The 16517-nt window shown below is 38.5% G+C and overlaps 1 protein-coding gene across 4 annotated transcripts in view; it reads right to left on the reverse strand.

Annotated features, from left to right (window-relative positions):
• The window catches only part of adarb1a (adenosine deaminase RNA specific B1a), a 42901-nt gene continuing 26384 nt past the window's right edge, over positions 1-16517 (reverse strand). For 3 of the 4 annotated variants that reach the window (XM_051694190.1, XM_051694191.1, XM_051694189.1), the window contains 9 exons: positions 16371-16442; positions 13459-14396; positions 11269-11383; positions 9305-9473; positions 8805-8956; positions 6578-6746; positions 4038-4219; positions 1972-2150; positions 1-1752 (listed from right to left, as the gene is read on the reverse strand). In XM_051694190.1, the coding sequence (XP_051550150.1) occupies positions 1576-1752; positions 1972-2150; positions 4038-4219; positions 6578-6746; positions 8805-8956; positions 9305-9473; positions 11269-11383; positions 13459-14396; positions 16371-16442 (2153 nt within the window). In that variant the 3' untranslated portion in view covers positions 1-1575. Of the gene's footprint in view, positions 1753-1971; positions 2151-4037; positions 4220-6577; positions 6747-8804; positions 8957-9304; positions 9474-11268; positions 11384-13458; positions 14443-16370; positions 16443-16517 lie in introns of all 4 variants that reach the window. The other variant, XM_051694192.1, reaches the window with a different exon arrangement.

Raw genomic sequence — 16517 nt, forward strand, 5'->3', positions numbered from 1 at the left:
CTTTATTATCAGGATTATAAAGCAAACATAAATGAGTCCGTTCAGGCTGTTGAAACGTCTTTGAAATTTGGTATTGTTTGAGATTGTCAAGAAGTACAGAAAAGTCAATAGTTTGATCGTCCAAATTAAATCAAGTGTTGGTTACTGGCTGATAAGAGAGAAGAAAAAAGAAAAGAAAAAACACACACACACACACACACACACACACACAAGGATTTTTGGGGGGAGTTTTTCTTTTCTTTATTGTATTTTCATGCCAAAACTCATGCAGCGTTTGAGTCTTTGTCTTGTTTGGATGCAGAGTTTAAAGGAAGTTCTGATTCTGGCATGACAGAACCAAATCAAACATAAGGGATCCATTGGGGACCCCTAGTTCAGACAATAAGGAGAGCATCCTGGATTGCAGAACACAGTGGCTCCATGGGAATTTACAAGGAAAAGTTATTGTTTCGACATCGAACTAGGTTGAGTTCTTGAGTTTATTCCAGAACTCCTGCTGAGCCGAGAGAGAAATATTATCCAAATAAGAAACTACCCAAAACTAAAACAGAACACCTTTAAAGGATCAGTGCAGTAGCTTAAAGGTGATAAGTCAGTTTCAAACAGTACGAAAGTATAATCAGGGTAAACCACTTTGAAAAAGGCAAAGGTTTAGGACCATAACAGTGTCTCCTAAATGCTGCAACATGTTCCTATAGGGGTTTATATTATGTTCTCAAGTGCCGTATTGTTGTGTCGAATGTTTATCTCCTATCAAATGAATTAAGGAAGTCGATCTTTAAAATAACCCAGTAATTTTACGCAGTTTACTTATTTACAATCATTCATAAACATCTGACTATCAAATTCCTATCCTACCGTTTAAGAAGAAACAAATCTTTCCCCAGTCGCTAGCTGATAAATCTGGTTTTCTAAAGATAGCGGTTTGTGCTGTACAGTCTTTTTATTGTTTTGCAGTGAAATGGCATGACATTTGTAACATTAAATGAGAAATTTGATGACAAATATTAGCTAAATTTAAACAGGAAACCAACTACCCATACTGAATTTACAATGAAGTGGAAACCTGAGATGAAAAATTCATTCCAAATACAAATAGTTTTAAATGTAACCATGTTTTTAAAAGTGCACTCAGTATTCTTCCCCTCATTAAAACAGTTTTAATATAATTGTACTTTTTAAAACATATTTTTAAAATGAGATGAAGACAAGTCATATCAATAGCCTTAAAAAAGATTTTATTCTATATGGAGTAGGTTGCCTCATAATCATATGACCGGACAAATACTACTCACTTTATCTCAATGACACCCCAATTATTGGACACTTTTAACTGCAGAATAAGTTAATGGCTAACTTCTAATAGCGCATTTCTAAAAACAATTGCCGTATTGGCCCGCGCAACAAACAAAACAAATTACTGAGTGCACTTTTAACTGATAGAAGGAGCCATGCGAATTGCAATAATATCGGGGGCAAAAAAGTGACAAGAAAGAGGGAAACTGAACTGTGCATGGTAAGATTAAAACTTTAAAACTGTGACAATCCCTCATTTTCTCTTTCTCTTTGTGTATCTCAGGGAGTGAGGGTAAACTGGTCCTGTTCGATGGGTTTTTCAACCCACGCTCCAAGCCCCGCTTTGTAGAAAGCTTTGAAGAGAGTCTGTTTTGCTGTGTGATACTCCACAGCCGCTTGCTTTGCCTCATGGTAGGAGCCTGGCCGAGAACCCTGGATCCTCAGCGTTTCAGTGAGCTGAGAGAAGTAAAGGGAGATTTGCTTCTTAATATAATAAATGTAAAAAATTTAAAAAGACAGATTTTTTCTTGCTATTTCGAGGTATTACTGTATGTAGGACATATTATAAGTTTAACAACGCAAAGCTCCCTAATCCACCCAAACCATTTATGGAAATCGAGCAGTGAAATTCAGTATTCCGCAGCTTGGCCCGCCCTGACAGTAGACAGTGTTTACCTTGGCATGTAGACAGACCCAGCGACTATAGAGGGCATGTTTGCACAGGTGAGAAGCTCGTCCTTGGTCATCTTTCCCCGTGGTGGCATTGATGATCTCTAACCCCTGATCTCCAACCGTCCAGTTTACGCTAAAGTTGGGAGCCTTCCCAGGTTGCCTTGCTTCTGTGTTGCTGATACCTGCAGTGAGAGAAGACAGAACAGTTAATTTGCGTCAAAAATGCAAGGACCACATTGAGTACTAGTGGCAGCTGTTTACCATTGTAACTAGGTAACGACTCAAATAGCGATTTGCTTCGCCAAATTAGGCTGGATTGCTTTTATACTAACCTCTAATTGTACAGAGTACACATGAATCGGACCCCAGAACCCTGTTTTCAAGTGGATGTTTTGTTTTATGAACTCAAACCAACACTTCAGTTTGAAAAACAGCTTTTACACCAACCAATCAAATTGGACCCTGACGTCAAACAAACTTTGATCTGCTCTAAAAGCTAAAGGTGGAAATGCCCTTAAAGCTTCTCGTAAGGGGCCATTCAGACCGAACTTGTTCTTGCGTTAAAAAATCTAGACAGTGCAACGAGTAGTAAAGAATGCAGGTGTCTTGAAACGTGTTTTTAGAAGTTAAAATCCTTTATAACTTGACACGGCATATAAAACACAAGTAACTACTATATTGATTTCACAATGCATCGCGATTTTCATTTGAACAATCTCGATATCGATTCTTAATTCCCAAGATCAATCTTTTACTCTGTGCGCAATCCTCTTTTACAATGAGAGGAAATCTCTCAAATTTGCAACCAAATTTTGTGCTATTCTACTAAAATGTATATATTTGGCAACTGGATGGTAAATGTTTACATTTCACTCACCAGTGATTGTGTAGTATAGTGGTGGAGTATTCAGCAGTGGGATAGTTTCACTGCGTGTTGAGAGTAAAAGTTGTTTCGTGTAATGTGTGTCCAAAGACAAGATCCACACAATTGATATGTCACTGTGTTAAATGTTAAATGTCTCTTTTAATACCCCTTTTGTTCTCTACAGTCAGTTGTTGATCAAAAACAACAAAAAGTAAACAATTCTAATCATGCATGGCACAAATGAGATAAATCCATTCGAGTCTCTTTCGTTAACTTTTTCGTTAACGCTCATCTACAGACGCTCTTTACAGAAATGCCGGTTTTGTTAAAGAGACTGTAACCGGTTTAGCAAGTGTTCAACAAATCAATGTAAATACTTGTAAATAGTACAAATTAAACAATAATCAAGTCAAAAATATTATATCTCCAATATAATATCATATTTATTGATTGAATACATAGATTTCTTCATTTTCAACAAGCCAAAATGTGAACAAAATGATGAAAAACAAATAAAATATAAATAGTGAAGTTGATATTTTCGTAATGTACCTAGATAGAAAGTCCCCTGTTTTATTAACAGCATTAGCTTGGAGAGAATTTCTTTCATATGTAAGCAAAAAGGACATTATATCTGAAATATAACCATATAAATCGATATCAAATCGGAATTGAAAGCTTGTGAATCTGAATCAAATTAGGAAATCTGTATCAAATCCCAGCCTTAGTAGCTAGACAACAACTCAAATAGCAATTACGCTGGATTACTCTCGGAGTACACATGAATCGTACCCCAGAACCCTGTTTTCAAGTGGACTTTTGTTTTATGAATTCAGTGTTCCTGGACACCAAGGAACCACACTTTAGTTTGGACAACAGTTTTCACACCAACCAAACAAATCGAACCCTGGCGTCAAATGGTGTCTCGAGACATGTTTTTAAAAGTGTGAAATGCTGAAAAAATAGCAAGAGGTGGCGGAACGGTCAAAGATGTCTGTCTATTACATTTGCATAAAAAGACTCAAATAAACAGCGCATACAGATCCAAAAACGTGACTGGTGTGAACAATTCATCAAGACTTTTCGAACCACTAATCCACAAGGCTTAATTTCTTATATATCTGTCTATCCATGCAAACAAGCCATTCATTCATCTATTCGTTCTTTCATCCATCAGGGTGGAGTGTTTTTTTGGTTTTTTTACCACTAAGGAGGGGTCTGTTGAGGGTGAATGGCTGGGGCAGATCATCCATGTCAGTGATGCGTTGGTACATGGCTCTGGACAGGTGGTCTGCATGGTACAGGCTGCCGAGAATTAAACTCGAGAAATAGATGGGTTCCATGAAATAACTCAGAAGAGACCCCTGTACTCCGATCACGTTCCATCTACAGGGAGAAAGCAATGAGGAGAAAGAAAGTAGGAGGGGAGGTTATTGAAAAGTACAGGTGTGCACCTGGTGAACCTTAACATTTCTTTAACGACATCAGTGAAAAAAGTCAGGAAGTTAGTTGTCAGAAAAACAGGACTCAAAAGAGAAACCCTGCAGACATGCAACAACAGGATCCTAATGTCAAAGGACAAGTCAAACCAAACCACGAAGGAATGAAACAACATCCTGACGATGTCAAGCGAGTGCACTCCCATTCAATCATATTTACTGCGCACCATTATGACGATCAGAAAAATAACACCTGGGTCTATAATCTCAATCATCATGATTTCTCCAAGTCCTTCAGAGTGCATTTTTTCAAAGGTGGCACACAAGATCTGAGCTCTCGAAAAGCCTCTAGCTCACAGCTGGAAGACAACGACCGTGTTTAACTGAAGTGGGTTTCTTGGCATCCAATGCCAAGTGCATATGTAGGCATATGTGTCATGCAGCAGTAGGCCTCCCCTCAGCATGACGGCTGTTTTCTGGAGGCCATAATCAGCAACCTAATCAGGGGCCCAATGCCCCTGCTCCAGGGAGCCGCCCGCTCTGGAGAGTGCTGAAGTGATTGGGGTTTCAGAGCCAAGAAGGCAACCAATCAGCTGCTTTCTAAATGCCTCTGGATGCAGGCGAAGGGGCATAGAATGCAAACGAGGAGACCTCGTTAAAGGTGATGGGGGGTACAAGAGAAAAAAGGTGAGACAGTTGGAAGCATTTGACTTTGAGCCAGCTATATGAATGATCAAACATAGATGCTGCCACAAAAAAAAAAAAATCGGCCATGTGATGTCAGCAGTCAACTAAAACTTCAGCCATGTTTTTAATAAAAAACATGTGGTTTAAACTGAGCATACTTTGAAAAAAGATGCAAATACAAAAGTATGTTTACATAGAAAACAGCCAATTTCAGTTTAAAAAGTCAATAGAATTTAATCATGGTCATAGACGGCAGCAACGGACAAACTCAAAACGTTTTGAAGTCAACAAGAAATCAAAATGGACCCCATTTGCATGTCTTAATACATGTTCTAGTTCCTACTGTGCACAATTTATTGGTGCATATTACTGTATATCAAAGAACATTTTCATAATGTTTCAAATTAAATTTTATCATTTAATTAAATTAAAAGTTTAATCATCAAAATGTAATAACTTGCTCTGCCTCTGAAACGACTTTTCAGCTGACGCTACCAATCCCCTTTATTTTTCAGCTCCTCTCAAACAACAACATGGCTACCATATCTGATATGGTATCTCACAATGTTCATGATCCAATCCAATACCGATGGATAAAATCAAGTTCAGACTCAAACTATTTTCTCATCGAATATCCCATTTTACACAGAAATGTCACATTACTGTAGTCAAGTCAACCTTTATTTATATAGCACATTTAAAAACAACAGAAGTTGACCCAAAGTGCTTTACAAATCAATAAAAAATATAAAATGACAGATCTATAACTGAGTCCTATTCAAAGGAAATAAATACGTTTTCAAAGAGGATTTAAAAATGGCTATTGAAGAAGCTGACCTCACATGGTAAGGGAGACTATTCGAGAGTTTAGGACCTACCACAGAGAAAGCACGATCACCCTTGGATGTACAGCGACAACGAGGAACATTCAAAATAAGTTGATGAGAAGACCTGAGCGCGCTGGTGGGGGAGTAAGGGACGAGAAGTTCAATGTATTAATTGTAATGTATGTAATGTATTTGGGCGCAAGACCAGATAGTGACTTGTAAACAAAAAGCAGAATTTTAAAATCGACCCTGAATTTAACGGCAAACTAGTGTAGAGATGCTAATATAGGGGTAATGTGATCCCTCTTTCTTGACCCTGTCAAAAGCCTAGCTGCTGCATTTTGATAATGCAGTTTGAGGGAGGCCAATGTACAATGAGTTACAATAATCTAACCTTGATGAAATTAGTGAGTGGATCACAATTTCCAGGTCTTTGCTGGAAAGAAAATGTTTGACTTTAGCGATCGATCTCAGGTGGAAAAAGCAGTAGTAAAATGTGTTGCGAATGCCGGTTTCTTGTTGAGCTAAAAATACCCAATACTGCTGGTGGTTGACAAGATTCCCCCACTACGTATTTAAAGCACTTTGAGTGTCTACAAAAGCTCTATATAAATGTAAGGAATTATTAGTTTTATACCCACTTTGTTTTGAGAGAAAAACATGTGAAAGTGGTCAATCGATTGTAAATGTGCAATTGCAGATGTTTCACAATACATGCTCAAACAATCTATCGTTCTGGCACATCCCTTATTGATGATGTCATCATTGTCACTCCAGGATTGACATCATACCTGGCGATCTTGTCGCTGCATGACATGGTCAGTAGTCTCTCTCCCTGCAGGACTCCATCCCAAGTCTGAATGGTGTTACTCGTACGAACAGGTATCGTTCCTTCTCCAGACTCGATCTTGGTTCGCAGCTGTCCACGGGCCTTTCGGTTTGGATGCCGGTCACCCTGGTCTAAAAAGTAGAGGCTGAGATTTAGTTCAGGTTGATCTTGCTGTATCTGTGCAGCGCAACACAAGAAGAAAATGTGAGTGATTCTTGCCCATGCAAAACTGGCCGCCACAAAGCTAGGGAGTTATTATGTGGTTTCTAGTGTGTTCTGGATGGTTGCTTACTAGGCCAGGTCAAAAGACCTAATTTCCAAGTGTCTACTATTTTATTTTACCTCCTTCAATGCAAGTCTATTGGGTTTTTTCGCTTGCCTTATTCTCAGCTTAGAAAAGTAATAGCACAAGTGTCAACAAGCTACACGATTTGAGGTATTTTTCTAGGCCGTAGAAAAACCGTGCTGGATGAGTAATGCGCCTACAGGCTATTCAGATCTAATGCATTCTTGAGCTAAAAGCTAGATGCAGTCCAACAAATAGAACAGAACGCAGGTATCTCGAGACGCATTTTTAAAAGTTGACATTCTTTTTGATCTGACACAGTGACACTCCAGCAAAAAAACAGCAAGACGTGTTAAAACAATCAAAGTCAATGGTCAAACAACTGAAAAACTGCGCAGACGGACTTTTGAAAAACTATTTCATTTGTGGTATGTCTAGTGATGTCAAAAGTACCGATAGTTTAGTCCCAAGTCGATACTAAAATAAAAAAAGATGTAACAATACCAGTGTTTCTGCAGTACTGGTAGTGCCAAGCACCGACTCAATTCGGTCCCCGCACGCTGTATGACTGACAGACGGCAGCTTACAAATGGACATTTAATCAAAGTAAAATTGTGAAATGTCCTTGTGTGATTATTAAACCACAAATGGATGAGATTTGTTTAAAGAAATATACAGTCTGCATGTACTGCGCACAGCAAAGTGAATTTGTGAAGCTGCTCATATGCTAAAAAAACACATCATTTTATTAGCATCGCACACTGTGCTTGTAGTAAATGACAGAGCGCTCACTCACTGTGATATGCGCAGCACCTGCAGACTTTATATTTGCAGTATATAATTAAATTGCAGCATTTTGTGCTTCAGTAATCACACTGGGTCATATAACCAACAGTTATCCAGAAATGTGAAACTACCGTGAAAACACGGTACCGGAAAAGCCTTCACGTCAAAATAAAACCTTGATTTAAAATAAAAGGTCGCCATGTGAAATATAAGAAACTGCGACAGAAATATATTGCTAGTGTTCAGTAAAATGTATTTTATTGTTTTGATTATGTTGAACCTATATCTCGCAAGCAAGAGTGCCGTTTTACTGAATAGAAGATTTCATCAAAGTTTTAATTTATAATGTGATAAAAATAAGACCAAATGTTGTGTTTTAGACTATGTTATGAGGAGCTTTACAAAAGCACTACATTTGATTAAAAAAATTGCAATGGTATGTTGAAAAGTAATTTTTCTATTTTGGAATTTGGGGGTAAAAAGAAAATAACATTTAGAAAAATAATCAGAGGAAACTCGAACGAAACATGCTATTGTTTTAATTTATTATTTACACTGAAATTTAACATTTTAATAGGCTAAATGAGTGTGTTCAATAGCATATTACTAATTTTTTAAGTGGTATCGAAATTGGTATAGAGAATCGTGAAATTTTACTGACTACTGAAAATGTTGGTATCGTGACAACACTAGTGTGAACATTTGAAAAGGATTTGCTCATCCATTGTAAATATTCAGAGTAGCTATGTATGAAACACCGGCCACACAGAGGTCACTGCCAAACCAAGAAACTTCCTATTGGTCAACGCTATGAATTCGCATATCAAATGTTCACCAACCTTGAACCCCACACAAAATTTGCGTAGGGAACTTTTATCGCCACCGGAACCTTTAGCTTGGATATTAACAGTTGCACTTGCCCTAGTATATTACAAGTCCTGCAAATGTACAGTTCTGAGACCATTAAGATGCTTATACTATAGCTCATAACAATGTTTTGAGATGAAAATGAACAACAATATATGTATTCTTTTGGTGGTGATATTAATGCTACTACATTACAGAAACAGTCTAGATGAGTCTGCATCAATTAACTATCAGATGAATAATGACATACCCTCGGCGCCAGCCTCATGAGGAGAAAAGATTCGGGCGTCTCCGCAGGGTGACGTGCTGATATACAAATGAAACTGAATGTCGTCTTTTAACCGGTAGCCATGTTCACTGCACCATCTGAATATGGATTTCTCCTTTTCCTCTTTACTATCACTTCAGAGAACACACACACACGCGCACATTTAGCTATGATGTCAGAAGAGACTGCAAGAGAGCTTGCAAATAATGTCTATAATTGCAAAGAGGTTCATGGCCTGTAATCTTTCTCATCAAATTTGTCATTTATTATTTCACAGTGAATAAAGGCCATGTCTGATCAATTATACACACACACACAGCCATGTCCTATCAATTTATCCTTACTGGAATCTGAAAATGTATTCAAAAATAACTTATATCAGCAAACTGGAGTGAAACCTGGAGTGAAACTTGTCACATTTCAAGCTTTAAGGAAAACGATAATCTATTTTAGATATGTATTTGCGTAGATATGTGTGTCACCTGAGGAAGTACTCCAGTTGACTGTACAGATATCTGATAAGGGAGCGGCGTGCAATGATCTCAGCGTGGCAGTCATTAAGAGCGAGGCCCCGATCGCTCATGTACTCTCCATTTATACACTTGGTTCCAGTAGAGACGCAGATCACCTGGGCATCCTTCACATCCTTACCTACCCAGGATGAAACAAAACCAACCTGCATATTTTCTTTCAACAGAACTGAACAACTATTAACCTCTTCAACTCTTCAAGGGGGTGCTATGTCGCGGAAAAAGTTTACGTTTAAAATGCTTAAGTCCCCGTATCCAAAAGTCAGGCATTTGTGGTATCGTTTGAAAGCTTAGATAACCATCACTTCTGCATTTATGTTACATAAAATAACAAAATAAGGCCTTAAAACATCTGCATCACAAATAAGCGCCACCTAGTGGTTATGTGGTAGAAATATTAATATGAATATAAAAGTCTTTAAAATAGCACTCAAATAGACAAATTATATATCAAATGAAAGCTCACATTCTCAGGAACACGACTGTACAGTTGCACTAATACCACAGTTTGAAATATTTTCAAAAGAATCTCAAAGTGAAATATGATTTCTGTAAGTCATCAAATACAAACGTTTCTTTTATGGGCCGATAACTGCTGCTGTAAGCCCCAAATAGCTAAAAACTTTATATCTGCTTTTACTTTAGGAGGTTCTCTAATAAATTTGCCATTTTTACTTGTCTGTGTGTTTGCTTGTGTGAATAATCCAATGTTATATCTTAGATGTCCAGAACAAAATATGCAATCCTGCAGGAAAAGCATGATAAACTAATCATCAGAAATATCTGTTATTGACTATTATTAATTATTACTATTATTAATTATTAATGATAAAATATTATACATCATCACAAAGGGGAGGATCCCAGCTTTCTAATGACACCTAGATTGAGCTCAGAGGCAAAGATATACACTATATGGCCAAAAGTTTATGGACACTATATGTGCTTGATGAACATTTGATTTCAAAACCTTAGGCATCAATTTCCCCCTTTGCTGTAATAACAGCTTCCACTCTTTTGGGAAGGCTTTCCACTATACTGTATGTAGTCACATGGCTGCAGGGATTTGCTCTCATTCAGACACAAGGCTATCAGTGAGGTCAGGAACTGATGTTGGTCGATGGGGCCTGACTTACAATTGTTGTTCCAGTTCACCCCAAAAGTGATCATTGGGGTTCAGGTCTGGGCTTTGTGCAGGCCAGTCTATTTCTTCCACGTCAGACACAGTAAACCATTTCTTTATGGACCTCACTTTGTTCACAGGGACATTGTCATGCTGGAACAGAAAAGGACTATCCCCAAACAGTTGCCACAAATTTGGAAGCACACAAAGCCCAAGCCATTACATAAAGAAAGATTTTCCATTACTGGATTTAATGGAGTAACCAAATTCGTTAATTAGAAGGGGGTGTCCACAAACTTTTGGCCATATAGTGTATGATGAAAAAATGGAGGTGGTGCATGAACTGAGAATTAGACTGAATGTCTATGAGCCAGCACATCTGTGAGGGCTAAATGTGTTATAGCGCCACCTACATTTCAGATCTGCATTTTGTGACGGAAGGTGATGAGGAAAAATCATTTTTTCTAGTGCTTCCTGCTATCTAGTGGAATAAAATAAGACTATTTGGAGGGAGACGGGGTGAACAGAACTAGAATTACATGCTTACAAAGTTAGGACAACAACAACAAAAAACAACTACAATTTTTATGTAAACAATTTTGTTTTATTTGGGGGGGATTCTGAAAAAAATGTAACCAATTTTTAGAAGTTCAATTGTGAGCTTTTAAATTTGAGTGTGAAAAATTGCTTGCAGCAGCCCAAAATGCTTCAGAGTTGAAGAGGTTAAGAGAAAAAAATAGTATGGCAAAATGGTCACATGTATCTGGCCCTATCCATTATGCGCTGTGCATACCAGTTGTCATGACAACACCCGCCAGGACTTTTCGTCGCGCATGTGGAGAAGTAAAGTTGTCTGTCAGCTCGCTGAACTTCTCCACAACCAAATGAGAGACAGCATCTGCAAGAACCTGAGGAACACACAACCATTATTGTCCAAACATCTGTATACCGCTAATAATACAGCTAGCACGATACCTAGCAAATCCTTAAAGAAATGTTCTGGGTTCAATACAAGTTAAGCTCAAACAAAATAATTTGTGCAATAGTTATTTTGACTCATCCCAGGTTTATTTAAAAAAGGTAAAACACCCCGTTACAAAAAGGCACTTACAATGGAAGTGAATGGGGCCAATCCATAAACACTGTTTCAAAAGTATAGCCACAAGACGTAAACATTATTCGTATTAACATGATTTTAGTGAAGTGGGTTGGGGGTTCGTTAAGATCTTTAACCCCTAGTAAGCAAGTTAGCAAGCACAACTAATTAGCAAAACTAAAATAGATAGTTACATTAATTTGAGTGAATTCCAATGGTGTGTTAAACGTTGCTTCTAAAGACAGCACATGTATCTGTTTGATAGGGACAAACATAAAAAATCCCCAAAGATATGAATTGCTTGACTGACACGACCTTTTACTGAAAGATCTCCTTGGTCAAAAAAAGCGACTGTAATGCGTTTTCCTGTTTGAGAGGTGCTCCTGTTTCTGATTTTAATTAAGATTATTTTTATTCTCCTCTGTTGTTATCAAAGAAAAATGGGAGGGATTATGAAGAGGATTAGCTAATGTGTAAATAATGCTGTTTACACTAGCACCCCGATTAAAGGTTTAATGCTTGACTTCCTTTCAAAGCCAATGGAAACATTTGTGTATAGATTCTGATTTAATTAAAAATGTTAAACGAAGACTGGCAGGAGCTTTGGTTAAGCAAAGTCACCGAAGCATAGGATTTAATCACATTAAAATCATTTTTTTAAATTTATTTATTTATTTTTTAAATATCAAGCCTGACAAATGCATTACAGAGGTGCAATGTATGTAGTCCTATAGAAATTAACTGAATTCAGTTATGGCTTAATCATTTATGTGCATGCTAGTCTAAGGCCGCATCCACACTAATGAAAATGCATCTTTTTCTCTATGTTTTGGCCTTCCATCCACACTGAGAAGGCATTTTTGACAGTGATAACTGAGATTTTTCAAAAACGCTCTCCCAAGCGGATGAATTTTAAAAAGCCGTCTTTGTGTGTTAGTGTGGACAGAGAAAATGGAGATATCTGAAAATGATGATGTATTTGTTGTCATGTGAAGCATATGATCCATTCAACCCAAAACAATCAAGATGGTGGCCCATGTTGTAGCAGCGTTGTTGTGCTTGTTATTCACTTTGATAGCATTGTTAATGATAAATGTTACTTTGTAAAACCTTCACATTGCATTCCTTCAAAAGCAGCATGAGGTTTACTCGGAATTGCTGTTCGGTGGTGGAACACGAGGGCAATTGTGTTTCAGACCTTACATTGAATGGTGATTATTCGCATGCACAGTAAGGGGACTTAAGAATTTTCATGTTTCAGTGTGGATGAGCAAATTTTGGAAAATGCTTGAAAACGATGGTGTGGGGTGTGCTGAGTCACTCCAGCCAGGTCTCCTAAGCAACCAAATTGGCCCAGTTGCTAGGGTGGGTAGAGTCACATGGGGTAACCTCCTCGTGGTCACTATAATGTGGTTCGTTCTCGGTGGGGCGCGTGGCGAGTTGAGCGCGGATGCCGCGGTGGATGGCGTGAAGCCTCCACACGTGCTATGTCTCCGTGGCAACGCGCTCAACAAGCCACGTGATAAGATGCGTGGGTTGATGGTTTCAGACGTGGAGGCAACTGGGATTCATCCTCCGCCACCTGGATTGAGGCGAATCACTACACGATCACGAGGACTTAAAAAGCACATTGGGAATTGGGCATTCCAAATTGGGTGAAAAAGGGGAAAAAAAGAAAATGGCAGTGTGGACGGAAGCGTTTCGAAAATGCAATTTTTAAATGCATCCGGATTAATGTGAACGTAGCCTAAATTTAAACATGTACATCTGCAGAAATGTGTTTACATGTATTTCCATTTAGCTGCAGTGTTTTTATAATTTGAAAGGGAAAAGTACTGTGAACAACAGCACCTAATAAATGACCGGTTACGGAAGCACCATTCTCACCTGAGGCAGGTGTAGCTGCAGACCTTCTCTTGGGATTGGCTGATGGGATGGTGTCTGGTCCAGTTGCATGTTAAAAAGTCCAGATAGCGCTGCTTGAGCTGCCCTTGCTTTTGCCAGCTTTTTATTTCGCCCGAAACCTTGGAACGTCTGTGTATCCACAGTGACCGCCATAACAAAGTTCTTGGCATGGCTCTCACCGCTCTCCGCCACAAACTCGTATTTCAGTCCTGGTCGAAGCTCGTTTAAGATCATCACTGCGTTTTTGCCACTGCCAGTAGGGGGTGCTGTGAGCACAGAGGGCAGCAGAAGAGGTGGGTGTGCCAGCTTGTTGTTTTTTTGAGTCACAGGCAATGGGCATTTATTTAGGGAGAAAAGCCTCCCGTTGCTGCTGAGACTCAGGTAGAACGGGACGTCAGGCGGCGCTGGCGTTTCGAATCCATTAAATAGTGTGTCGGGGAAATCCGCCTGGTCTGAAGTGAAGTCTGCATTGACTGTTAGCGTGCGCCCCATCGCAAGGTGAGCTTCAGATGCATTTGGGAACTGAACGAAAGAACGCAATGCTTTTTCGGCTGCATTCAGTTTGGCTTTCTTCTTCGTTGGACCAGAACCCTCAAACAACTGTCCATTAACTTCGACAGTCATAATGAACACGGGTGCATGCACTGGCCCTGTCTGAGACAGCAATTTGTACTGTAGTCCTGGTTTAATTTCATTAAGTTGCATCAGCGCATTTTTCGGTAAAACCGGCCCTTGCATTTTCCTGCGCTTCTTGGGACGGAATTTGGAGTGGCCATGACTCTTATTGCCCTCCTCTAGAGGGCGTTTCTTGCCCAATCGCCTTGTGCTCCTATTGGCTAAGTGAGGCCCCTCTCCCAGCCTCTCCTTGGAGGAAAGGTTGTCCAGGTTGCAGTTTTCTTTAACATCCATGCTACACGAACCTGCGATGCCCAGAGAGAATAACTTACAACGCCTTCGGTGCAGGACCTTGTAAATGTAAAATTTAGAGATTCTTTCATCTCTCTTTGTAACTGGACTGAAATGATGTCATCTTCTAAAAGTCTGTCTATGACAAACAACGCTAACATTTATTCTGAAGACTATTCATATTAATACAATAGAGCCACTTTAAGCTATGACTCTTAGACTTTTACACTGCGGACTAATTAGGTTGTAATTAGATTTTATTAAGACATTTTCCAAAAGATTTCATCAGATTATAATCTCTACATCTGGGAATACATATTTTTAAAGAATAAATTCCTGTCTCGTAATACTTATTAGCTTTCATTGTTCTCTCTTACTAAAGAATAAATGCAGGCTACCAGATATCAAACAACCTCATCAATATATACCAACATCATAACAACCAGTTGCCAAAGCCGATGGAAATTTGCGTAAATTCTCATTTATAACATCCTACACTAAAAGCTTGATAAGTTACTCCATTTGGTGCTCAGGAAAATGGATTAAAGAGGGCCAAGAAAGAGCAGCTGGAAGGTTTGGAAGGTCAGGAATCAAGGGTCAACTTTGAGGAATAACCCATCTCCTTACCTTGAAGACCCTGTTTGCACGCTTTAGTACACAAAAAGTGTTAATAAACAAAGAAAAGCCAAAAAGCCAGTTCAAAGAGAAAACTCCTCACAGCTATTATTTTTGAGTGTGAGTTTATAATCCTCACCAGACTGAATCATCACACTCCCAATATCTGAGTCTTCAACAACCTTCACTTTTACATTGTACTGCCTGTCTACAATTCTTCAGCAGGGCATGAGTTTACTTCCTGTTCATGCCCCCCTACGGATTATGAGCTAGTGCACAGTCCAGAGTGCCCTCAAAGGCAACCACCATAAGTGGAAATCTTATAACAGGATCTCACTGATAGGGTGGGGAATCCGGAGAAGAGCAATAGTGCAGAAATTGAGGAGTGCTAAGACTTGTGTGGACACAGAGGAAAAACTGCTATTCTATACCAGATTTTTGGATTCTTGCACTTTCTAATAATTTATATTATAGCAATAACAATCTATTGCATATCTTTCTTTAAAAATAAATGACCATGCTGAAAACAGTACTGCACAGTAGTTTTTGTAGTACACAGGCTTTGGGATATGAATACTATGGTATTTGTGGGGTTGTTCACACATCAGCTTTAAAAGGTCATTTTTAAGGGTTTTGCTATTTGAGAGGCAGTGTAGAAAAGACAGGATGTTATTGGGGAAGAATGGGATCGGGACACAACATAGGCTGGATTCAACTCTATATCTCCCACATCTGCTCAAAGGCTCAAAGTGTCAGGATCACATGTGCTAATCACTACAGTAAGTCATGACGAACATGGATGCACTGGTATTGAAAATTTGTCCAATACCGATATGCCGACAATATGTTATTGCCGATAACTGATAAATGGCCGATATTATACATCTACACTACTAGTAATAAATTACTAATTATTTTACTTTTAAGTTACTTTCTAAATCACTTTTCCTGGAAAAGTTTTTGGTTTTCTGCTCAAATTCAAAATGTCTATATTTTCTACTCATTCAACGTCACACACCCTTGAGCTGTCACAGAAACGCTATATGTATTATACATATTACTTTTGCACAATAATGCACATAAAAGTAATGACTTTCCTTAAAAGTCAGTAACTGTAATCTGATTACAAGAATGTAAAATGTAATGCATTACATTACTTTTTTGACTTAAAAAGTAATTCAATTACAGTGAGTCGACATTTAATATTGTCCAATATTGATCAATGTCTACACATTTTACAAAAAAAGCCATATTAACTGATATATTGTGCATCCCTATATTATAATAATTATTCACAAGAACAGTGTCTTTGGAGATAGAAATAAAAAGGTGTAGTGATGGAGGTAAATATGTAAAACAACAAAAACCCTCACTCATGTGTTCCTCTTCATCCACATCCAAACTGATGAACTTCTGCTGCCCCCTGGGCCGCCCACTGGCTCCTACTAGAGAGAGAAAGAGAAGATTTGGAATTCATCGCAGATCATCACTGATCATGATTTCTGCTTACTGAAGTCATC

This window comes from Myxocyprinus asiaticus, chromosome 49, assembly GCF_019703515.2.
Source record: "Myxocyprinus asiaticus isolate MX2 ecotype Aquarium Trade chromosome 49, UBuf_Myxa_2, whole genome shotgun sequence".
Classification (NCBI taxonomy): domain Eukaryota; kingdom Metazoa; phylum Chordata; class Actinopteri; order Cypriniformes; family Catostomidae; genus Myxocyprinus; species Myxocyprinus asiaticus.